Source organism: Rhinoraja longicauda, chromosome 25, assembly GCF_053455715.1.
Source record: "Rhinoraja longicauda isolate Sanriku21f chromosome 25, sRhiLon1.1, whole genome shotgun sequence".
Lineage (NCBI taxonomy): Eukaryota > Metazoa > Chordata > Chondrichthyes > Rajiformes > Arhynchobatidae > Rhinoraja > Rhinoraja longicauda.
Window position 1 is genome coordinate 6934239 of NC_135977.1, and position 25935 is coordinate 6960173.

A 25935-nucleotide genomic window follows, 5' to 3' on the forward strand; every position below is an offset into this window, starting at 1 on the left:
CAGTAACCATGACAAGAAATTGCCTTGTTGTTTCCCTAAGAGGAAGCGTTGAAGTCCTAGTTTAGTTTAGAGATACAACATGGAAACAGGCCCTTTGGCCATCAGGTCCACACCGACCATCGATCATCCATCTCACTATGTTATCCCACTTTCTCATCCACTCCCTACACACTAGGGGTAATCTACAGAGACTAACTAACCTAAGGAACCAAACCCAGAGGAAACCCACGTAGTAAATCAATGATTCAATTATATTGCACAGCGTATAGTGAAATGCTTTGAAACCCGATAAAATGAATGAATGAATGAATGAATATAACTTTATTGTCATTCAAAACTATACACCAGACGAGTGCATATTTGAACGAAATTCAAAATCATAGAGCAGACCTCACCTAAGCAGTACACAAGTGTCGTCACGTCACAGGGAGAACATGCAAACTCCACATACAGACAGCGCCCAAGGTCAGGATCGAACCTGGATCTCTGGCACTGTGAGGCAGCAACTCTACTAGTTACGCCGCCATGCTGCCTTGAGAGGAAGAATGGAAATCTTGTTGGGAGTGAAATGGAGAACCAGCATGCTGTTGATGTGAAGAATAGAGGTTGGGTTGGGCTGATGCTTGCCCTTACTCCTGGTTTAACTGATGAATGGTCGGGCATGCAGTCGGTGGTGTAATGCAGATCTATCAGCCCAAAGTGGCATTCATTGTATGTTCACAGCAGCTGATGTATTTAGCATGGGCGGTGTGTTCTGGAAGTTTTATTCCAGTCTGAAGATGACAGAAGGTGCAAGTAAAGAGAACAAATGTGGCATTAACAAAAACTGGGATATTGCCACGTTCTGTTTATAGAGAGGGTTTCCAGGAGTGTTGTGAAAACACGCCAAGGATCGGTTAGGAGTTGGCAATTAAGTGAAACAACGTCACAGTCACACATGATAAATAGCCTCATCGCAAGTTTATTATTCTCTTTCAAATTACTGACTTGCTTTCTGTCTATTTCCAGCATTCTGGTGTCTTACGTTTATTCAATGCATTGCAGCAATATTGTGCAGTTGCCAAGCATGCCACCTATGTGGGGCACAGGGTCCCTTTGGCAACAAATCCCAACGCCACCACCTCTACCACTGAGAGGTACAGAGCAGCAGCTGCCTGGATCACCAGTGGGAGAAGAGTGTTATTCTGGCTGGAGATGTGTGACCAGTGGGGTTTCTCATGGTTCTGTGTTGGGACCACTGATAGATACAGTATAAATAGAGAATAACAGGCACTTTGGCCCACCAAGTCCACGCAACCATTTAACACCTATTCTACACTAGTTCTATGATATCCCAATTAAAGCAAATTAATCTACAAACCTGCATGTCTTCGGAATGTGGGAGGAAATCAAAATACCCGGAGAGAACCCACGCGGTCACAGGGAGAACGTGCAAACTCCACACAGACAGCACCCGAGGTCAGGATCAAGCCCAGGTCTCCGGCGCTGTTGGCAGCAGCTCTGCCGCTGTGCCACCCTGAAGAACTAGAAACTGCACGTATCCCTCCAAAGTGCACACTTTCCTGCCATTGGGTTAATGTCCTTCAACTCTAACCCTAACATCTCGGTAGAAGCGCATTCTTCTCAGGGAGTGACGTTGTGAGAGAAAGTGACTCCGTGTCACTAATTGAGGGCAATTAAGGAAACTCTGCAATTCCTTGTTTCTACAAGCTGGTCCTACTTGCTATGCCGTCAAATCATATTATTCATGAGTATAATAGATCCTCTTCTGGATAAGAACAATGTGTTGGAGTAACTAATTGGGTCAGGTGGCATCTCTGGAGAAAAAGGATGGGTGACGTTTTGGATCGGGACCTTTCAGCCTAAAATATTTATCCACCTCTGCCTTAAATACTTCTAATGATCCAGCTGCCTCCACCCATCGGACAGATAATTTCAGAGGTTCATTTCCCTTCGCGAGAGGAGATTTCTATGTACCCGAGTTTTAAATGACCTGTTCAATTTCTTGTCCAATTGCTTGAGATTCTCAAGCTGGTGAAAACATACCAACGTCTACACTGACAAAATCCCTTAAGATCTTGTATGTTTAACTAAGATCACCCCTCATTCTTCTCAACTCCAAGAAATACAGAATCAAACTATTTAGTTTCTCTTGGTAGGACAGCCATTAATGAAGCATTGGACAGTTTGAATCACATTGAATGACGGCATGAGGGAGATGAGAGCTTGAGGGGCCAATCGGCCTACACCTGCTCCTATTTTCCAATGTTCCAAAATGAACAAAAACCATTTCTGCCTAATTAACATCGCTGAAGGGCAGCATGGTGGCGCAAAGGTAGAGTTGCTGCCTCATAGTGCCAGAAACCCAGGCTCGATCCTGACTACGGGTGCTGTCTGTACAGAGTTTGTACGTTCTCCCTGTGACTGCATGCATGCTCTTGTTTCCTTCCACATTCCAAAGACGGACAGATCTGTAGGTTAATTGACAGCTAAAATTTGTAAATTATCCTTAGTATGTAGGGTAGTGCTAGCTGATCGGCGCGGTCTCGGTGGGCTGAAGGACCTGTTTCTGCACTGTATCTCTCGAGTCTGAACATGACTGATAGTATTTATTGAAACAACATAAATATCTGTGGTTGATGCTAATCTGGAAACCAATTCAATTTAACTGAAAGGAAGGCAGAATTGATCCCCGCATAAGGAGAAGGTACACCACTGGTCTGGAACATTTAGACCAGTGTTTATTTTATTCCTCCCTCGGGGATAGTAACAGTAGCCAGGAAGCTGACAGGCAGAAAATTGCGACAACGATTCTACATCTAAGCCCTTGTTGGCGTGTTGCAGTGTCACACTGCTGAGCTACACACTTTAAATCATTAAACAAGCTCCTTGCACTGTGAAGTGATGCAGCTTGAAGATAACAACCCCTCCGGATTTGGATCGGCACAGCTCTCGCTCACCCTGACTCCCAGGCTTGTGCTGAGCTCAGGCTGATGAGATGCAAGTCTCCTCTGCCATCCGTGAATGACCAGAGTGAAATGAGCTTACTGGGCATAAAGTCGCAGCAAGAGATGGTCTGCATTTGTCATTAGATTGGTAGCTGAAAAGGTTCGATGGAGGTGTAACTCGGTCTGAGCAAATATTGGCTTGAAACAAAATTGTCCGAGCATTTGATAGAATATAAAAACAGGGATGTTTAGTTTAGTTTAGTTTAGTTTACTTTATTGTCACATGTACTAAGGTACAGTGATAAGCTTTTGTTGCGTGCTCATCAGTCAGTGGAAAGACAATACATTGTCACCCCCATTCTGAAAAAACCTGGTCTAAACCCTGACACCCCAAACAACTTCAGACCAATCTCCAACCTACCCTTTCTGTCCAAAGTTTTGGAACGTGCTGTAGCTTCCCAACTAAAATACCACCTCTCTACCAATAACCTGTATGAAACTTTCCAATCTGGATTCCGCTCAAACCACTGTACTGAAACTGCGCTCCTCAAAATCACAAACGACATTCTCCTCTCCTCCGACGCTGGCAACCTCAACATCCTCATCCTACTTGACCTCAGCGCCGCCTTTGACACCATAAATCACTCCATTCTCCTCACCCGACTTGAAACCTCCCTTAACATCACCGGCACAGCCCTATCCTGGTTTAAATCTTACCACTCTGACAGACACCAGTTCATCTCCATTAACAACTGTAAATCCCCCACCGCTCCCCTCCCCCAAGGTGTCCCCCAAGGCTCAGTCCTTGGCCCCCTCCTCTTCATCCTCTACCTGTTCCCCCTTGGTCAATTAATCCGCCGTCATGGTCTCAACGTCCACTGCTTCGCCGATGATATCCAGCTCCTCATCTCCACCAAGTCAATCTCCTCCACCACACACTCTACACTGACAAACTGCATTACTGAAATAAAATCTTGGCTTCAATCAAACTTCCTCAAACTCAATTGCAACAAATCTGAAATCATCATCATTGGTCCAAAAATGCTCACCAAATCCACCCAAAACTTCATCCTCAACATTGATGGTCTCCCAGTATCCACCTCACCTCACATCCGGAATCTTGGAATCATCCTTGATCAAACCCTCTCCTTCGACAAACACATCACAAAGACAGCCTTCTTCCACCTCAAAAACATTGCCCGTCGCCGTCCATCCCTCTCCTCCACAGCTGCAGAAACCCTCATCCACGCCTTCATCACCTCCTGTCTGGACTACTGCAACAGCCTCCTCTATGGCGCACCCTCAAAAATCATCAATAAACTTCAATACATTCAAAACTCTGCTGCCCGTCTACTCACACACACCTCGATCCGTGACCATATCACCCCCGTCCTTTATAAACTCCACTGGCTCCCCATCCCCCAGAGAATCCAGTACAAAATCCTCCTCATAACCTACAAAGCCCTCCATAACCTGGCCCCATCCTACCTGACCGACCTCCTCCACAGGCACACTCCCACCTGCACCCTCCGCTCTGCCGCTGCCAATCTCCTATCCCCCCACGTCCGGACTAAACTCAGATCCTGGGGGGACAGGGCTTTCTCCATCGCTGCTCCCACCCTATGGAACTCACTACCCCACACTCACCACATTCAAAACATCGCTGAAGTCTCACCTGTTCAGTACTGCCTTCAACCACTGAAGGTCACCTCACCTACTGTCTCCTTTCTCTGTTCATTTATTTATTTACTTATTTATCTATTTATTAATTTCCCTATGTTCTCAAAATCTCTGTAAAGCGTCTTTGAGTATATGAAAAGCGCTATATAAATAAAATGTATTATTATTATTATTATTATTACATAATTACAATCTAGCTATTTACAGTGTATAGAAACATGATAAGGGAATAACATTTATTGCAAGGCTTTATAAGGCACTGGTCGGACTGCTTTTAGAAGATAGTGAGCAGTTTTGAGCCCCTTATCTGAGGAGGGATGTGCTGGCGTTGGAGAGCATCCAGAGGAGGTTTGCAAAAATGATCCCAGCGAGTTACTTATGATGAGCGTTATAGATGGCTCTGGGCCTGTACTCGCTAGAGTTTAGGAGGATGAGGGGGGACCTCTTTGAAACATACCGAATAGTGAACGGTCTGGATGGTGGATACAGAGATGTTTACACAAGTGGGAGAGTCTAGGATTAGAAAGGAGATGCGAAGGAATTTCTTTAGTCAGAGGGTGGTGAATCTGTGGACTTCATTGCCACAGACGGCTGTGGACGCAGTCATTGTGTTTTCATAAAATGGAGATTGACAGGTTCTTCATTAGTAAAGGTGTCAGCGTTTTGGGGGAGAAGACAGGAGAACAGGGTTAAGAGGGAAAGAAAGATCAGCCATGGTTGAATGGTGGAGTAAACTCGATTGGCCGAATGGCCTAATTGTACTCTTATAATTAATGAACTTCTGAACACCCAGTTTTGAAGGGGGGCTGGCAGCTGAAGCCATTGAAACAATAACAACTATTGGAATAGGAAGGGAATTTAGGGAGAAACTGGTCAGTAATTTTCACTTCTGCAGTGCTGTGAACTGTGTCTGCTGTCTGTGGGCCTCCTGTTTGACTAGACTGAGCACGCTAAGCATTTGAGTGTCATTGGTGTTGTGATATTGCTGGGACTACTTTGTGTATCCCAAGGACTACTTTGTTTGCATGTTTAGGAATGCGTATATAAGAGGTTGGTGTGATTGGGTGGTCACTCTGGATCCAGATGACCACGGATTAAACAGCCTGGAGTTGAGCTCCAGCATTGTAACCTTTTATACACGTGTACTTGTGGTCCGTCCAGAGTCACTAAAGGTACAACAGGTACCGGACCACGAAGTACAACATGGTGGCAGTGGTTTGGTGATTTGCCTAGAAAGGTAAAGAGAAACCCAAGCGGAAAAGGTTCACAAGTCATTAAAAAAAAATTTTTTTTAATTAAAAACAAGATTTTTTTAAAATGATGATTTTTTTTGGTGAAAATTATACTACGTAAATAATTAAACTAGTGCCCTAGGGGAAAGAAACAGAAATAAAAAGTAGTTTCCAGCTCGTACGGGACGCTAGATTGCCTCTCGACAGGGCCAACCGTGTATTGCACTTACCTGATCTGTAGTCAGCGCTGAGCTGCCGACGGGACGTTGCAAGCTGCTGAGGGAGGTGTGTGAAGGCCCACATCGACGACGACACCGTCACCGACAGGGACCGGCGAGACCCGACATCGCGAGGGAGTGCAGAGTCCGGTGAGACCCGACATCGCGGGGGAGTGCAGAGTCCGGTGAGACCCGACATCGCGGGGGAGTTCGGCGACCGGAAGGACCGACCACCCACGGAGGCGCGACGACCGGTAAGGCCAAGGCACTGCATCCTTACCCAGGCGCGGCGACCGGTGAGTCGGGAAGGCCCTGGGCCCGAGGCAGCGGCAGCACGCGTCGACTGAGCAGCAGCGGCCGGGAGCACCTGTGGGCGGGGCCAACGCGCACCGCAGCCGAGGCCCGATTGCACCGCGGTTACAGCAGCTGGGAGCTGCATCGTTGTGAGCCCATCGTTGCGGGCCCATCGTTGCGGGCCCATCGTTGCGGGCCCATCGTTGCGGGCCCATCGTTGCGGGCCCATCGTTGCGAGGCAGATCATCGCGGTGGAGCAGCGACCTTCACCCATCTAGAGCCTACGCTACGCTGATCTACACGGGCAGTCTGCTTCTTGAAGGGAAGATTTGGACATTGCTTTGCGTGATTATCTGTATGTAATACTGAAAGATTACTGTTTGCATTTGATGCTATGGTATATGTATGTTTATTTCTGTGAGTGCATATAGTTCTATAGATTTGCTGATAGCAAGGGTTGGGGTCCTGTGATACGGTTGTTTTGGTTTTGTTTGTAATTGTTCAAGTTACCGTGTTTCCGCCATATAGTGCAAATAACATGTCTCGGTTACCTGAAATGAACTGGCAAGTGCTGGACATCCCCAATGAGTTCTCCCTGTTCAAGGAGAGGTTGCAACTGTGCCTGGAAGACTTAGAAATCGCATCGGAATCTAAGCAGGCCACGAAGATAAAAATCGCTTTGGGAGTGGAAGGACTTCGTCGTTTGAATGCGTCAGGTCTGAGTGTGGAGGATCGGAGCAAACCGGAGTGCATATGGGCATTTTTTGAGGACCAGCTGAGGACGAAGGTAAATTTCAGGGTCCACAAGTTGGAGTTGATGCGGTATCGCCAGAAGCCGGGGGAGTTGCTTGCTCAGTTTGTGACCCGGTGTCGCGAAAAAAGTCTCCAGTGTGATTTCACTGAGCAGGAGCTCACTGACAGAGTCGTGGAGTTGGTAATCACGTCCACGCCCCATGAAGGTCTACAGCGAGAGCTTCTACAGAAGCCTGCAGGTCACACCATTCCAGTGGTGCTTACGTTAGGCAGGCAGTATGAGGCCATTGCAGCGGGCAGACAGTGCATTGCAAATTTAGAGCCCGGGTCTAGCCATATTGATGCTGTCAAGACACGAGGGTCGACGAAACAGAAGTCGCAGGATGAGAGACAAAACCCTTGTGGCTACTGTGATTTGTTTCATAAGCCCAGGCAATCCCCGGCGTATCGCGACACATGCAAGAAGTGTGGCAAGAAAGGGCATTGGGCAAAATGCTGTAGGTATAAAGTGGATCCTGTGCGCCCATCTAAATGGTCCAGGGGCAAATACAAGCGAGTTGACGAGGTGCAGCAGCAGTCCCATGACGGTGATGCATCGTGCTGTGACAGTCAAGAGGAAGGATCGGATATGTATTTCCATAATATCACCATTTCAGGTATGGACAGGATGCCTCCAATAGGTGATGAGGCGTTTGCGGTGTTGAACATCAAATGCCCGTCAATGAAGGGGCAACATCGACTGAAGGTGAAGATAGACACCGGGGCTGGAGGAAATACCCTTCCCCTTCGGATCATACGAGACATGTATCCAAATGACAAATACAAGCAGCACCTACGACCATGCAAAGTCCGTCTGACAGCATATAATGGGACGGAAATCATGTGTGTTGGAACTATATCGGTTTCGTGCCGATATCAGGGGTCGATGTGGTGTCCTCAGGAATTTTTTGTGGTAGACGTGGCAGGATCCGCTGTCATAGGCCTCCCAGGTATTAAGCAACTTCAGGTTGTCACAATACATGCTATGGGAACAGAGGAGCACCCATCAGACGCTCGGAAGGAGCAAGACAGTTTCAACTTGGTGGGGGACCTAATGAAGGGGTGGCCTAATCAGTTTGATCGGATTGGCAACTTCAAGGGGCCAGCCACCCTTCATCTCAAGGAGGAGGCCACACCACACATTGATGCGCCAAGGAAATGTAGTATCCATCTCAAAGACAAGTTGCGGGCTGAGTTGGGCAAGATGGAGGATGATGGAGTCATCCGAAAGGTGACTCACCATACGGACTGGTGCAGTTCAATAACCACCTCCGTTAAGAAGGATGGGTCAATCAGGGTATGCCTAGACCCGAAGCGTTTGAATGCAAGTCTCAAACGTTGCCCACACAAGATCCAGACACTTGAGGAGATCAATCCGGCTTTTGCCAATGGGAAATTGTTCTCCAAACTCGATGCTAAAGCGGGTTATTGGTCTGTCCGACTTGATGAGGCTAGCCAGGAACTTACCACGTTCCGCACGCCTTTTGGCAGGTATTGCTACAAGAGGTTGCCTTTCGGTTTGTCGGTGAGTCAGGATATATTCCAGCAGCGTATGGACACGATCATAGAACAGGTTCCTGGATGCGTCTGCATTGCGGATGATATTGTCATAGTGGGATCCACAGCGCAAGAACATGATTATAATCTAAGGAAGCTGTTAGAGGCAGCGTCCCGGGAAGGACTAGCTTTCAACAATGCTAAGTGCGTAGTGAAGGCTAACTCCATCAACTTCTTCGGGACAATGTATTCAGACACAGGTATTCGGCCAGATCTTGGTAAGGTGCAGGACATTCATAAGATGCCAACACCACAAGATAAGGAAGATTTACAACGGTTCCTGGGGATGATGATTTTTTTATCGCCATACATCCCAAAGTATGCTGACCTGGTCGTCATTTTGAGGGATTTGCTGAAGAAAGATGTCCCATTCTTGTGGCAAGAAGACCACCAAACGGCGTTCTGTAACCTGAAGAGCTGCATACAGGAGGAATCTGTCCTCCAGTACTATTGCCCTGATGCTCCTGTCACCCTTGAGGTAGATGCGTCAATGAAAGGAGTGGGAGCATGCCTTTCGCAGGAAGGATGGCCTGTTGCGTACGCTTCGAAGGCACTGTCTTCATGCCAGTCCAACTACTCCAATATTGAACGCGAGACCCTTGCATTGGTTTTTGGCATCACAAGGTTTCATACGTACCTATTTGGGCGGGATTTTAAGGTGCTGACTGATCACAAGCCTCTTGTCACTATCTGCGGCAAACCACTCACAAGTGCCCCAGCCCGACTGCAGCGGTTGCTCATCAAGGTGCAAGGATACAACTTCACCATAGAGCACAGACCAGGGGCTGAGATGATCATTGCTGACACTCTCAGCAGGCTGCCCTATCCGGAGAAGACAGAGAGCATAGATCTCGATGTACATGTAGAGAGCATCTTCTTCGACAACATCGAGGACACACTAGATGTCGACTTGATACACTTCGGCAAACTCAAAAGGGTGGAGCTGCAGACAGAAACTTGTCGTGACCCTATACTGCATAGGGTTATGCAGTATGTCCATTCCGGATGGCCGGCGACCCTACAGGAGATACCTACCGACCTGCGGCCCTACTGGCCTTTTCGAGATGAGTTGGGCATGTCAAATGGGGTCATTTTCAAAGGACGGCAAGTGGTCATTCCTGAGTCGATGAGACAGGATGTCTTGCAGCAACTTCATGTTGGCCACCAAGGCATTGAGAAGACGAGACTTCTAGCAAGACAAATGGTCTATTGGCCCAACATGAACCAACACATTGATGACCTTGTCCAAAGGTGTAGTCCGTGCCAGATGCACATGCCAGAGCAAATGAGGGAAACACTCATGCCACATGAGATACCAGTCACACCTTGGACCAAAATAGCAATGGACATGTTTGAACTTGACAACGTTCAATATCTTGTCATGGTGGATTACCATTCCAAGTTTCCGGTGGTGAACCGACTGACTAGCACCACAAGTGCCATGGTTGCTAATATGGTGACTGCAATGTTTGATCTGCTGGGAGCACCGACGGAGATCATCTCCGACAATGGTCCACAATTTGTGGGTGAAGCTTTCCAGTCCATGTGCAAGCAATGGGGAATCACCCATACAACGTCCTCGCCTAGGTACCCTCAGTCGAATGGGCTGGTTGAGCGCATGGTACGAACGGTGAAGTCTGTTATCAAGAAGTCCTTGGTAACGGGACAGAGTGTAGCAGCAGCTTTACTCAGCTTGCGCACTACACCGTTTCATTCCAAGTTACCGTCACCGGCGGAGATGATGTTTGGAAGACAGATTCGGACGCCTCTCCCCACGAACCTTGACATGAACAAAGCATACGAAGGGCAGAGGACCTTTGAGTGACTTGAGGAGCATAAGCAGAATATGAAGGCACAGTTTGACAGTTCGGTCAAGAGACATGACTTGTTGCCATTGCACGCTGGACAGAAGGTCCGGGTTCTGGATAAAGCGAATCAGGTCTGGGTTCCAGCAGAAGTGAGATCGGTCTGCGACGAACCCCAGTCAAGGTCTTACATTATTGAGACGCCGAATGGAAATCGGTTCAGGAGGAATCGAGTGCAGTTGAGAGATCTTCCACTGGAGAAGCCAGGGGTTGGTCCCCATTGTGTCCCCCCAGACAGCGATAGGGCTGAGACCCAATGTGAAGCGGAGGAACGACCGGCCCGTAATGATGATGGGGATTATGTGACACGCTCGGGACGTGCCAGTAAGAAACCTGCACGTTACTGTTGATATTTGTTAATGTTTTATGGTGTTTCAAAAAAACGTTTGTGTTTAGAGTTTGTTGTTACATATATATATATATATATATATATATTTCTTTTATAAGACAAGGGGGATGTTGTGATATTGCTGGGACTACTTTGTGTATCCCAAGGACTACTTTGTTTGCATGTGCAGGAATGCGTATATAAGAGGTTGGTGTGATTGGGTGGTCACTCTGGATCCAGATGACCACGGAATAAACAGCCTGGAGTTGAGCACCAGCATTGTAACCTTTTATACACGTGTACTTGTGGTCCGTCCAGAGTCACTAAAGGTACAACAGGTACCGACCGGACCACGAAGTACAACAATTGGGTCAGTCTCTATCATTCATATTGCACTAATACCAGATCAAGATTTTGCCATGAACTCTGTGTCGTAGCTGTTTGCAGTCGGGAACCTTGCATTGAAAGAACTTGTGCCGAAGTGTCTTCCACTTTTCCCTGCATAGAGTCATACAGTGTGGGTACAGGCCCTTCAGCCCAACTTGCACACACAACCAACATGCCCCATCTACACTAGCCCCACCTGCCTACATTTGGCCCACATCCCTTTAAACCAGTCTTATCCATGTACTTGTCTAATTGCTTCTTAAATGTTGCCTGCGGTGGAAACAATTCACCCTTGAACCAGAGGGAGTGCCAGTGACGATTTTCATCACTGTACATTTGCCAGAGGTGTTCTGGTCCTGGAAAGGATGATTTATTGCCAAGTAGATTGGAAAAGTGGGAGACCTGTGCTGGAGTAACTCATTGGGTCAGACAGCATCTTTGAAGATGTAGATAGGTGACATTTCAGCCTAAAGAAGAAGGGTCCTGACCCGACACATCACCTATCCATGTTCTCCAGAGATACTGCCTGGCCTGCTGAGTTATTCCAGTATTTTGTGTCTTTTTCTATAAATCAGCACCTACAGTTCCTTGAGTTTTGTGATACAGAGCAGAAACAGGTCCTTCGGCCCACCTACTTTAAAAATCTCCTTTGCACAAGTGGATCCCATGATCTTAAATTATTAGTGGAGATACAAGGAACTGTAGATGCTGGTTTACAAAAAAACTCAAAGCGCTAGAGTAAGTTAGCAGGTCAGGCAGCATCTCGAGAGGACATGAATAACCAATGTTTCAGGTTGGGACCCTTCTTCATAACTAAATTTTTAGTTTTGTGTTAATGTGGTGCAGCAGTAGAGTTGCTGCCTGACAATGCCAGAGATCCGTGCTGTTTGTATGGAGTTTGTATGTTCTCCCCGTGACCTGTGTGGGTTTTCTCCAGGTGCTCCGGTTTCCTCCCACACCCCAGACATATAGGTTTGTAGGCTAATTGGCTTACTAAAATTGTAATTTGTCCCCAAGGATAATGTTAGTGTGCGGGGATCGCTGGTTGTCACAGACTCGATGGGCTGAAGGGCCTTTGTATCTCTACACTAAATTAAAATTATTCCATCGTAATTTTTTCCCCTTCTTCCTCAGAGCTGTCCAATCTGTATAAAGCACTCTCCCTGCCTTCAGGCTCCAGGGATAATCTTATTATTTTCTAATGTTTTTGCCGTCCTTCAAAGAAGATAGAGGGATCTCCCAGTTAGTGAGGGATTGTATCTAGCGGCCAGGGGTCTTAAATCAGACCCATGTTTTGGTTAATGTCACCTATTCCTGGGCTATTTAATTAATTGATTTTATTTCAATTTTTCTGGCTGTCCTTGAATAGAAAGCAATGGAATTACAACAGTTCCTTCTGCAGTGAAAGGCAATGAATTATTGCAATAACTCTCCACACTCTATCCCAAGCCAAACAGGCTAACATGCTGTGGACAAGGTTTGCATTGACACAGCGTATAATGTTGACAACTGGAAAGTCTAATGATGAAAATTCACAAACAAAATCCTTCTAATTATTTTACTGACTAATTCCCTCTTTGCCTTCTTACCACCTGCACAGACGATGACTCTGACTCTGATTCTTGCATGGGTTCCATGGTTGCTGAGAGTTCTCACAAGTGGCTGCCACATAGCCGGGCAATGGGAGATCACAGCCAGGTGTCACATTGCTCACAGTCCGTGCCCCTTAATCACCTATTGAGGAGGTAGCAGTAGGAACTCCTTTTAGTGGGAGCAGTTACTCCATTGTCACATGTACCTAGATACCGTGAAATGTATTGTATTGCATATAATCCAGTAAAATCATGCTTTAATTTACTTTAGAGATACAGTGTGGAAACATGCTCTTCTGCTCACCGAGTCCGTGCCGACCAACGATCACCTGTGCACTCGTTCTATCCTACAATTTTACAGAGGCCAATTAATCTATAAACCTATGTGTCTTCCGAATGTGGGAAGATGTGTAAGGTCGCTGCCTTACAGCACCAGCGACTCGGGTTCGATCCTGACTGCAGGTGCAGTTTGTACGTTCTCCCTGTGACTGTGTGGGTTTTCTCCAGATGCTCCGGTTTCCTCCCACATTCCAAGACGTGCAGGTTTGTTGGTTAATTGGCTTTAGTAAAATTGTCCCTAGTATGTAGGATGGTGCTAGTGCATAGTTGATCGGTGGTCAGTGAGGACTTGGTGGGCTGAAAGGCCTGCTTCCACACTGTATCTCTAAAGTCTAAAGAATCTGTCTGGCTCTATTTTCTCCAGTGGTCCTTAAAGCTGCCATAATGAGTCTGTTAAAAGGTCTTGTACTATGTGGTTCCTGTAGTATGTTTATATATATCGAGCTTGCCAAAATCCCGTTCACACCCAATGGTGCTTGAAATTATGCCTGTCAACGCTTGGAATCCAAGCAACATCATAGAAATGAGTTGAGTTTGCTTTTCAAGCTCACAATAAATGATGGTGAGTGAGAACAACTGTCAAACTGCTGAGAGCTCCTGTTCTTAATGGAAGTGACGAGCAGTACAAATGTTAAGTAGTGGAGTACATTGCTCGGAGTACCTGGAATATGATATTTGGCAGTGACTTACAGTGCCATTAGTGTTCCAAGTAATTATCCTCTTTGTCTTTTTCCTGCTAAAATGTCAAGCGAGCAAGAATTTTCCTGCATTCTGTGAAACAGGTGTTGTCAAAGGCAACATTATAGGTTATGTAAAAAATAGTTGCCCGATTGCAAATAATTATTTAATCACAAAGTAATGTTTATTTTATTTCTATCATTTTTTTCCCCCTGTCATAATAAGCTTGCCCAAAACTCTCCTTTAAAGATTAGATTTATGTAATACTCAGACTGAAATGATTTGAAGTCTGGAGCAGAGATTGTGCTTACACAGCTAGTCTTCAGTGATCTTTGGGTCAAATGTTGCTGGTCCAAAGACTTTTATGCAATATCTCTTGATTTAATTGATCCATGTCCAATATCTGTTGGATTCAATCATATGAAGTCCATTTATCTTTTGTTTGGTATGTATTGAACATAACACTGTTATCAGGCAATTGAACCACCCCATTGCCAACTAGACAGCTGTTCTGACCTACCATCTAAAACATATAAAATTCTTAAAGGATTGGACAGGCTAGATGCAGGAAAAATGTTCCCGATGTTGGGGGAGTCCAGAACCAGGGGTCACGTTTAAGAATAAGGGGTAGGCCATTTAGGACTGAGATAAGGAAAAACATTTTCACACAGAGAGTTGTGAATCTGTGGAATTCTCTGCCACAGAAGACAATGGAGGCCAATTCACTGGATGTTTTCAAGCGAGAGTTAGATTTAGCTCTTGGGACTAAAGGAATCAAGGGATAAGGGGAGAAATCAGGAATGTGGTACTGATTTTAGATGATCAGCCATGATCATATTGAATGGGGGTGCTGGCTCGAAGGACCGAATGACCTACTCCTGAACCTATTTTTCTATGTTTCTATCTACCTCATTGGCGACCCTAGGGCTATCTTTAATCGGACTTTACTGGAATTTATCTTGCACTAAACGTTATTCCCTTTAACCTGTATTTGTACACTGTGGGCAGATTGATTATAATCATGTATAGTCTTTCAATTGACTGGATAGCACACAACAAAAGCTTTTTACCACACCTCGGTACATGTGACCATAAACTCAACTAAACCAAGGAAGTATTTGAGGCACATACCTTGTCATAGTGTCATTGAGTGATACAGTGTGGAAACAGGCCCTTTGGCCCAACTTGCCCACACCGGCCAACAATGTTCCAGCAACACTACTCCCATGCCTGCGCTTGGTCCATATCCCTCCAAACCTGCCCTATCCATGTATAAAAAGGCACGCTTAAAAGGCATTTGGACAGGTACATGGATAGGAAAGGTTTTGAGGGATAAGGGCCAAATATGGTTGGCCATCCATATTTAGTTGATATGGACAATATTTAGTTGATATGGACAATTTGGACTGAAGGGCCTGGTTCCGTGTTGTATGACTATGACTGAGTGAGAGCGCAGATGAAGTAACGTTGTGATGCAGAGATTCCAGCAGCATCTTTCTGATGCCCAAGAGATCTACTTTAGTAATGACCAAACCTTTGGCTTCAAGCATTACTGCAGTAACTGCAGAGGAAAATATTGGCAAAACTTTAGTGATACACCGTGGAGACAAGCTCCTCAGCCTACCTAGTCTGTGCCGATCCTGATCACCCTTTACACCAGCACTATCCTACACACTAGGGACAATCTACACTTTACAGAAACCAATTAATCTACAAACCTACATGTTTTTGGAGTGTGGGAGGAAATCAGAGCACTTGGAGAAAACCCACGTTATCACCGGGAGAATGTCCAAACTCCGTACAGATTGCACCTTTAGTTATGACCCGGGTCTCTAGCGCTGTAAGGTAGCAACTCTACCACTGTGCCGTCAAGTGGCATGTTGGTAGATCTAACCAACTGTGTTTACACTTAAAAAATCATTTCCAAGGACACCGTACCAACATGGTTAGTGCCAGTTTTTTAAAAAAGCCATTTTTCTTCTTCTCGCTTGCACTATACTCATTTCTCCAGAGATTTAAAATCTATTTAAGAGATTTGCTTCTTCGTCTGTCAGAGATTCAGAACTGAATTCGGTTGCGGATTTAATTCATTCTCAGCGTGTGGAACTAGCTATATAGTGTTCCGGACTATGCAGCTGTCAACTAGATGTTCAAAATGTGTCCAAGAGGACTGTGGAGAAGTGTAGACCGATTTAGATGAGGAAATAGGAATGTTTTATGATGTATCTCCTGTGCCTTTTTCCCTGCATGTTATAAGACCAGTAGGGGTGGAAGGAGCGGGTATGGGAGAGGAGGGGGGATGTGTTATAACAATGTTTTTCCTGTTGTACGCATTTTTTATGTTTATGGACAAATTAAATCAAATGATTTGAACATTTTGATCATTTTCACCAGCTTCCTATTTGTATGCTCTGTATTTTCACCCCTGGTGAGATTAACAGAGGCAAATGCTTAACATAAGAGGCATTGACAGGGTAGACAGAAGGTACCTTTTTCCTATCGTGGAAATGTCCAACACTATAGAGCATAGCTATAAGGTGAGAGAAGGAAAGTATAATGTAGATGTGCAGGGCAGGTTTTATGGTGGGGGCCTGGAATGCATTGCCAGGGGTGGTGGGAGAGGCAGATATGATAGTAGCATTTAAAGGGCTTTTAAATGGGCACATGGAAGTGCATGGAATAGAGGGATATGGATCATGTATAGGCAGATGAGATCAGTTTAACTTGCATCATGTTCGTGTACCGAAAGGAGATTTTATATATATATATATATATATATATATATATATATATATATGACTGGACAGGTGATGTTTCAGGTTGGGACTCTTCAGTCTGAAGAACAGTCCTGACCTGAAACATCGCCTATCCATGCTCTCCAGAGATGCTACCTGACCCACTGAGTTAGTCCAGCACTTTGAGTTCTATGCAAGATTCCAACATCTGAAGTTCCTTGTCCCATCCTCTGCTTAATATGGACTCTCTGCTTAATATGGACTCTGCATGAAGGGGCAGTGATGAAGTGATGTTGTGGGAATAATCAATGTAGAAATTCCATGGTTTCCTAATGAAATGGTTAGGGTTGAAACCAATCCATAGCAAGTAGTGTGAAGAAATGTAGAAGGAACTGGGCCATCAGAGAGAAGTTCACCTTTCCCTTGTCTTTCCTCTAATTCCTTGAGCATCCATCGTAAAGCACAGGAGCAAAGATCAAATGATTTCCCAGTTAAACCATGCAGAATCTCACTGTCTGTAGTTGTAAGGCTTTGCATCCACAATAAAATTAAAGTCTCACTAAAGACAGATGAAAACCCTTTTAACATTATATTGATTAAAGACTAAGAGGCTTTTTTTTCTGCTGCCATTGCAGAATATGCAGTGACATACCAGGAGAAAGTGAAATGAGAGGATTAACCCTCAGTCATAGTACAGATTCGTAAAGATTGTAGATTATGAGTCATCCATCTGAAAATTTCTTCTCATGGATGGCAGCATCGTTGTCAGTAAAGATCAGATATTCTATTTTACCGTGCTCCAGTTGAATTTTGTGTAGCTCCCTCCTATCCCACTTTTGTTTGGAGTTGTGATTTACCTTTTCTTCAAATCCATGCATCCAATTCCTCTCTGTTCCTCTTAAAACACCCTAACTTGATCACATTCATTTCAGCCTCATCCCTGCTCCCTGGCGGCATGGTGTTGCAGCGGTAGAGTTGCTGCCTTACAGGGCCAGAAACCCGGGTTGGATCCTGACTACGGGTTCTTGTCCGTACAGAGTTTGTACGTTCTCCCTGTGACCTGTGTGGGTTTTCTCAGGGTGCTCCGGTTTCCTTCGACACTCCAAAGACGTATAGGTTTGTAGGTTAATTGGCTTGGTATAATTGTAAATTGTCCCTAGTGTGCAGGGTAGTGCTGGTGTGTGGGGATCACTGGTCGGCACGGTCTCGGTGGTCCGAAGTGCTTGTTTCCGTGCTGTACCTCTAAACTAAACTAAGGTCCTCTGCATCTCCTCTTTATTGTCTCTTCCCATCCTCTTTGATCTTGTCTTTCTGTGTGACCCTGTATCCCATCTGTTTCTCCTGGCAGCAGGATAGGCATATTGGATGCAGAAATCCTGGTGGAATTAGGGATGGGCTTGTGCATCAAGCCCCTCGACGAGAAGAAAAGAAAACAGTGTTGGAGTTACTCAGCGGGTCAGGCAGCACCTCTTGAGTTCATGGATAGGTGACATTGCGGGTCGAGACCCTTCTTCAGACGTCGTCTATCCATGTCTTCCAGAGATACTGCCTGACCTGCTTAGTTACTCCCAACACTTTCTGTTTTTTGCTCAAGATTCCAGCATCTGCAGTTCCTTGTATCTACCTGCCTCTTCCTCCCGACTCCATCCCTCTCCCTCCCCTACCATCCATATGCCCACCATCCTTACCCCCTTCTTTGTCCGCCAGCCACTTCTTCCATCTTGCCATTCCCCCTCTTCTCTTTGTGCCAGCTAGCTTCCCTCTCCAATCTCAGTCCTTTGACCCCACACCTCAACCATTCATTTCCCACAGCACAAATGCTGTTCATCTGTTGAGTTCCTCCAGCATATTTATATTTTGCTCCTGATTCCAACAGCTGTAGTCCCTTGTGTCCACATCTTCATGAGTCTCTTTTGCACCTTGGCGTTTAATTATATCTTTGAAGTGCAGCACAGTGGCTCAGCGATAGAGTTGCTGTCTTACAGCCCCAGTGATCCAAATTCGATCCTGACAACGGGATGCTGTATGTACAGAGTTTGCACGATCTTCCTGTGACCATGTGGGTTTTCTGCGGTTGCTCCGGTTTCCCCCCACATTTCTCCCACATTCCATAGATCTAGTGTATGTGTGATCGCTGGTTGGCGCGGTCTTGATGGGTCGAAGGGCCTGTTTGTATGCTCTATCTCTAAAACTAAAACAAAAAGAACTGAGTACAACACTCCCAAGTGCAGAGTGTTGACATGAGGAAAATGGATTGGGGAAAACATAACAGGAAGGATGGCCAAAACTCTCACCGTGATTTGCGGACAAGAATAATGCATCTTACCAAACACTGTAAATAAGATATAAAATCGGGGGGAAATGTGTGGCCAAACCAACTTTCTTTACAGCCTAATTCTGCTCCTTGGTCTTATGGTCTAAATCAGTTGCCGCACCGACCTTTCACAGTGATTGTTCTTATCTCAATATGGTATAAAGTGAAGAAACAAAGAACTGCAGATGCTGGTTTATACCAAAGATAGGCACAAAATGCTGGAGTAACTCAGCCATTCTGGCAGTATCTCTGGAAAAAATGGATAGGTAACGTTTTGGGTCGGGACCCTCCTTACTCAAATTAAAATTGATTTATGTTGTTTGTTTGTTGCAGGCACAGCTCTTTCTCAGCAAGTTTCCAGCCATGACCAACACTGTATTCGGGAACAATACGACCCGCTGGGTCTGCCCTAATGACCGGCAGCTCGCTCTCCGAGCAAAGTAAGTCCAAGATCCTCTTAAGTAAATGTATGTGGAAGCCCTGGAATATTATGAAACAAATCTATTTAAGAATCTCCCTTGCTCATGCTGTGTTGATCAGTTGCATTGTGCCAACCAATATCACAGTGAAATCTTACTGAGACCCTGTAATTACATGTGTTATGCTCCAAGCCATTTTCATAACACTCCTTCACTCTGCTCTTTGGAGAGTCGGGGAACTTCACTTGTTATCTCTGAGTCTGCATCCATTCCTTGCACAGCCTCAGATCTGAAAGCTACAGGGAAATAGTTTGCTGGCAAATTCTCTACACCGTCTGCTATTAAGCAAAAATGTTGAAGAGAGTCAAGCTGTAGGTACCGAGCACACCTTTTAAGTCATCGCAATTGGGGGGTTTTAGTTTTTAAAATGTGGCATGGAAACCAGCCCTTCAGCCCACTGCGTCTGCGCTGACCAACAAACACCCGTACACTAGTTCTATCCTACACACATGGGGCAAAAAACTGTCAATTGTCCCTAGTGTGTAGGATGGTGCTAATGTATGGGATGATCGCTGGTCGGCGTGAGCCAAAGGGCCCATTTCCACGCTGTATCTCTCAAGTACAGTCTGAAGTGAAGAAGCTATAATAATTCTCTAGGGCAGTAGACATAAGCTAAGGGAGATTCACTCAAATACAGGCACAGACAGATTTGGCCCTCTGGGCTACTGCTCATAGTTTGTCAGAGATCTCCTGGGCATCTAGCAACAAAAGACACCACATCTCTCGATTGGTCTGCATCAGCTGGAGGTCAGACTGCACCAGTTCTTCTGGGATGCCAAGTGGAGGAGGCAGATGTCTGCGTGCTCCTCAATCAACATTCCAGGATGGTGAGAAGTAGGATTTGTGCTGTTCCACTTTAGCTAAGGACTATTTAGTTTAGAAATACAGCGGGGAAACAGGCCTTTCGGCCCACCGAGTCCATGCCAACCAGCGATCCTCGTGCACTAACACTATCCTACACGCATTGAGAACAATTTTACAATTTTTACCAAGTCAATTAACCTAGAAACCTGTACGTCTTGAGTGTGGGAGGCAACTGGAAAACTAGTGAAAACCTACGCAGGTCACGGGGAGAACGTACAAACTCCATACAGACAGCACCCATAGTCAGCATCAAACCCAGATCTCTTGTCGCTGTAAGGCAGCAACTCTACCACTGTGCCACCGTGCTGCACTAATCTACATTCTGGGAAGATGAAAAGTAGGATTTGTGTTGTTCCACTTTAGCTGCGGACTATTTTCTGCAGCTCATATGGAAATGGATTCATGTTTGATCACACCACTACCTCACTACGCTTGAGGATTCAGATCTGCGTTAAAATCCAATGCAGATGCAAAGACATGAACTAATTTGCTCCGGTTTTCTCCTACACTCCAAAGACGTGCAGGTTTGTAGGCTAATTGGCTTCGGTAAAAATTGTAAATTGTCCCTCATGTGTAGGACTAGTGCTAGTGTACGAGATGATCACTGGTCAGCGTGGACTCGGTGGGCCGAAGAGCCTGTTTCCATGCTGTATCTCTAAAGTCTAAAAGTCTAAAGTCCACATTGGGTATTAGGAACCTTGTGTCTTTGCATTGCAGTCTTTCAATAATTAATCCAGTTCTGGTATCTCAGCAAAGCCATGGATAATCCCATTCACTACTAAACACTTACCAGGTGGCTTCATGTTTATTAACCTGAGGAACTGCAGTGCATGGTTGCAGCACACCATTGCATGCTCAGTGACCGGTGATGCATTTCAAATAAACCCTCCTGCAACAATGCATGATTTTGAAGAAAAGTCACGTGTGTGTTCAACATTGCACGATCTTGCCTGTTTGAATGCCTTGCAATGATATAAAACCAGTTTTGGACTAGCGATTTTAGTCCTGGCGTTGAGTAAAAGACAGTGAGACCAGGGTAAAGGACCTTAGTTTTGGTTTGGAGAAACTCTGCGGAAAATTAATTTGAAGGAAAATAAATGCCTTCTTTAAAGAAATTGGGGAAGTTTAAAGATGTTATGGTAAAAGGTTGAATGAAAAGAGCACCAGTGCACGGTAGAGGGATGGAGAAGAGCAGGGTCTGATGATCTGTGTCCAGGTTCATTAGCAGCTGACTATGGTGAAGATATCATGGGCAACATGGGATTTGCTGCCTGCAAATAATTCATATCTTTCCATTCCCTGTCAATCCAAAAACCTCTTAAACAGCACAATTGTATCTGCCTCCACCACCACCCCTGACAACGCTTCCAGGCACTCACCACCCTCTGTGTAAAATAAATCTTGCCCACACATCTCCTTTAATCTTTGCCTTTCTCACCTTAAATGTATTTTTTATTTTCACTCTTGAGGAAAAAGATTCCGTCTCTAACCTATCCATGCCAGGCATAATTGTATGTACTTCTATCAGGTCTCCCCTCAACCTCTGATGCTCCAGACAAAACAATCCAAGTTTGTCCAACCTTGTAGCAAATACCAATGATCCAGGCAGTATTCTAGTCAATGTGGAGGAACGAACTGCCGATGCTGGTTCATAATGAAAGATGGACGCAAACTGCTGGAGTAACTCAGCGGGTCAGACAGGATCTCTGGAGAAAAACGATAGATGTCTGAAGAAGAGTTCTGACACAAAATGTCACCTATCCTTTTTCTCCAGAGATGCTGCCTGACCTGAGTTACTCCAGCATTTTGTGTCTATCTTCAGCATTCTAGTCAACCTCTTCTGCACCCTCTCCAAAGCTGTCACATCCTTCCTGTAATGGAGGCAACCAGAACCGTCTACAATACTCCAAAAGCAGCCTAACTAAAGTCCTGTAAGGCTGCATTATGACTTCCTCACTCTAATACTCAATGCACTAACTGATTAAGACAAGTATATAAGCTTTCTTTACCATTCTGTCTACACGACTCTGCATCAAGGCAACCTTGTTTGCAATAATTGGACAGTTACATTCATCTCCCTGGACTATTGCACCTACACCAATTATATGCAAACATTCTCCTCCTCCTACCCCCTCACCCTCCATCCCCAACATCTCCTGAGAATACAAAGCACCTCTGATTATAGTTAGCTCTCAATTTAGTGCAAAGATTTTATGAATTCATACTGTTAATTATAGGAAGGATGTCGACAAAATGGAGAGGGTACAGAGGAGATTTACTAGAATGTTGCCTGGGTTTCAGCACTTAAGCTACAGAGAGAGGTTGAACAAGTTGGGTCTTTATTCTTTGGAGCGTAGAAGGTTGAGGGGGGACTTGATAGAGGTTTTTAAAATTTTAAGAGGGACGGACAGAGTTGACGTGGGTAGGCTTTTCCCTTTGAGAGTGGGGAAGATTCCAACAAGGGGACATAGCTTCAGAATTGAGGGACAAAAGTTTAGGGGTAACATGAGGGGTAACTTCTTTACTCAGAGGGTGGTGGCTGTATGGAATGGGTTTCCGGTGGAAGTGATGGAGGCAGGCTCGATTTTATTATTTAAGAGTAAATTGGATAGGTATATGGATAAGAGGGGATTAGAGGGTTATGGTCTGAGAGCAGGTAGATGAGACTAGGTCAGAGAGAGTGGTCAGCGTGGACTGGTAGGGCCGAACGGGCCTGTTTCCGTGCTGTAGTTGTTATATGGTTATGTATGGTTATATGGTTAATACTGAGCAAAATACACAGAGCAAATTCAGTGTGGGTCTCGCTAAGAATGCACAGGGTCATTATGACTCTGAACTCACCGAGGATTGATCTCAAAGCAGCCTCGTCTTGTGAAGATAGAGTCGCTTCTATTGCTGAAGCTCGTTGCTTGCAGTGCCTGTTTTGTGAGGTGAATTTTGTTCTCTTTATAACAGGATCCATCTGGGACAGAGAGATAAGCCATGGATCAGTTTTAAACCAAGATGTGAATATTAACAATCCTGAGCTTTTACTCAATCTGCTCTTCTGGTGATAACAATAAAATGTTGCTGGAAAACTGTGTTATGTTGTAATGTGAAATTTTCTTTTAATTTCTAATTTCCTTCTTCGCCTAATCCTCTGCCTAGTGAGAATGAACAGTAAGTAATATTTCTTCTTGCCTAATATTTCTTCTCTCTTGCTCTGTTATTATTATTCGCATTTTATTAATATTTTCATACATGATGCAAAGCAGTGATGAATAAATAAATTCAAGTGTTAAATGTGTATTGATCAGAAACCTGGTTCCTGAGCCTGTCCCAATATCCAGTTGATCATTGCTCTTCCCAATATGTGTGCAGCCATGTGGAATGGGAGTTGTCCGTCTTGCCAAAATTAGTTGACATGAGGAATCAACATCCACAACTGCAAGGGTGCCACAGTGGTACAATGATAGAGCTGCTGCCTCACAGCGCCAGAGACCTGGGTACAATCCTGACTATGGATGCTGTCAGTGTGGAGTTTGTATATTCTTCCTATGACTGCGTGGGTTTTCTGAGTGCTCCGGTTTCCTCCCACCTTCCAAAGAAATGCTGGTTTGTAAGTTAATCGGCTTCTGTAAATTGCCCCCAGTGTGTAGAATGTGAAAGTGGTCTAACATAGAACTCGTGTACAGGTGATCGATGGTCAGCGTGGACTTGGTGGGCCTGAGGGCCTGATTCAACGTTGTATCTCTAAACTAAACTAAACTGAGTTTGGGCTGTAGTGCTGGGAAACGATTCGTCAAAGTCCTTAAATAATCCACTTCTGCGGGTGTTTCTGGAGGAGATTGAAACTGCATGTGAGGCATAAATGCTTGAATAACCTGGCTACCTTCACCTCTTACAAGAACGATGCTCTCTTAGAAGATATGCCCCAGTTACTGATTGTTCATCAGGCAAGTACGAGATCTGGGGGTAAGCAGTGATTGAATCCCTCTTTGTTTTTGAACCCTGAAACCATCAGCCTGATGTCCTAGAGACATTCTCTGCCCACACAACTTATAACCAAACATAAGGTTTCAATGGAGGCTATGGGACCATGGCACCCCGAAGGACATTTTGTCAGCATATGTTCCCCATCTTTAGTATAGTTTAATTTAGAGATACAGCATGGAAACCCTTCCATAACTGCAAGGGCAGCAAAGTGGCAAAAGAGGCCCTTCGGCCCATTGAGTCCATGCTGACCACGATCATTCATATACTAGTTCCAATTTAATGAGCAGTTAGCCGAAGATTCCCTTTCACAACGCAATTGTGAAGAGAACTACAGTATTCTGATCATTATTATTTGATTAAGACCAATTTTTATTTATTTACTACTTGCAAGTGAATTTGATTTCAATAATAACATACCCATTTGCCCACTCTCCATTCGTTTATAAGACATTGGAGCAGAATTAGGCAATTCAGCCCATCGAGTCTGCTCTGCCACTCGATTATGGCTGATCTATCTGTCCCTTTCAACCCCATTCTCCTGCCTTCTCTCCGTAACCTTTGCCCAGTATTTGACACTGCCAGCAATGCTAGTAGGGTACTGTGAGCTTCTGGGACAGAATGATCCATGACAATGAGCAGAGACAAGGAACTGCTGGTTTACAAATAAGACTCAAAGTGCTGGAGTAACTCAGTGGGTCAGGCAGCATCTCTGGAGAACACGGATAAGTGATGTTTCGGTTTGGAACCCTTCTTCAGACTGATTATGGGTGGGGGGGGGGGTCGGAAGAAGGGTTCCGACCTGAAGCATCACCTATCCATGTTCTCCAGAGATGCTGCGTGATTTGTTCAGTTACTCCAGCACTTGGTGGGTTTTTTCATGATAAAGGGTGACTGGCCTGTGATCCTCAGAGTCTATTTAATGCATTAAATAGAGGCTGCCTTTTCCTCGGAGTTTGACATAAAAGGCGACTAAGAAAAATCAATGGGAATGTGAAACTTCCCTCTCAGTAACATCAGCAGTGCACATGGCAAATAATGATAAATACCTTTCACCCATGACAGAATGTGTATTGGGAGAGTGTGCAAAGTGCTGGTTCTCTATTCCCCTATTCTTTCACTAACAAAGGAACAGGTTAGTTTCCTGTAAGAAAATAACTGCAGATGCTGGTACAAATTGAAGATATTTATTTCACAAAGCGCTGGAGTAACTCAGCAGGTCAGGCAGCATCTCAGGAGAGAAGGAATGGGTGACGTTTCGGGTCGAAACCCTTCTTCAGACTGATGTCAGGGGGGCGGGACAAAGGAAGGATATAGGTGGAGACAGGAAGATGCCTTAACCAACCTGATCGCCCGGTGGCTGAGCACTTCAACTCCCCCTCCCACTCCCAGTCTGACCTTTCTGTCATGGGCCTCCTCCAGTGCCATAGTGAGGCCCACCGGAAATTGGAGGAACAGTACCTCATATTTCGCTTGGGCAGCTTGCTTCACATTTGAACACTTGAACATTGACTTTTCGAACTTTAGATAGTTCCTCTGTCCTTCTCTTCCCCTCCCCCTTCCCAGTTCTCCATCTATCTTCCTGTCTCCACTTATATCCTTCCTTTGTCCCGCCCCCCTGACATCAGTCTGAAGAAGGGTTTTGACCTGAAACGTCACCC

General features: G+C 45.2%; 1 protein-coding gene across 5 annotated transcripts in view; it reads left to right on the top strand.

Moving 5' to 3' along the window:
- rph3ab (rabphilin 3A homolog (mouse), b) overlaps positions 1 to 25935 on the top strand; it is a 189377-nt gene that overhangs the window by 67935 nt on the left and 95507 nt on the right. For 4 of the 5 annotated variants that reach the window (XM_078421804.1, XM_078421803.1, XM_078421807.1 and 1 more), the window contains exon 2: positions 19293 to 19399. In XM_078421804.1, coding sequence (XP_078277930.1) covers positions 19323 to 19399 — 77 coding nt within the window. In that variant the 5' untranslated portion in view covers positions 19293 to 19322. Of the gene's footprint in view, positions 1 to 19292; positions 19400 to 23449; positions 23462 to 25935 lie in introns of all 5 variants that reach the window. The other variant, XM_078421802.1, reaches the window with a different exon arrangement.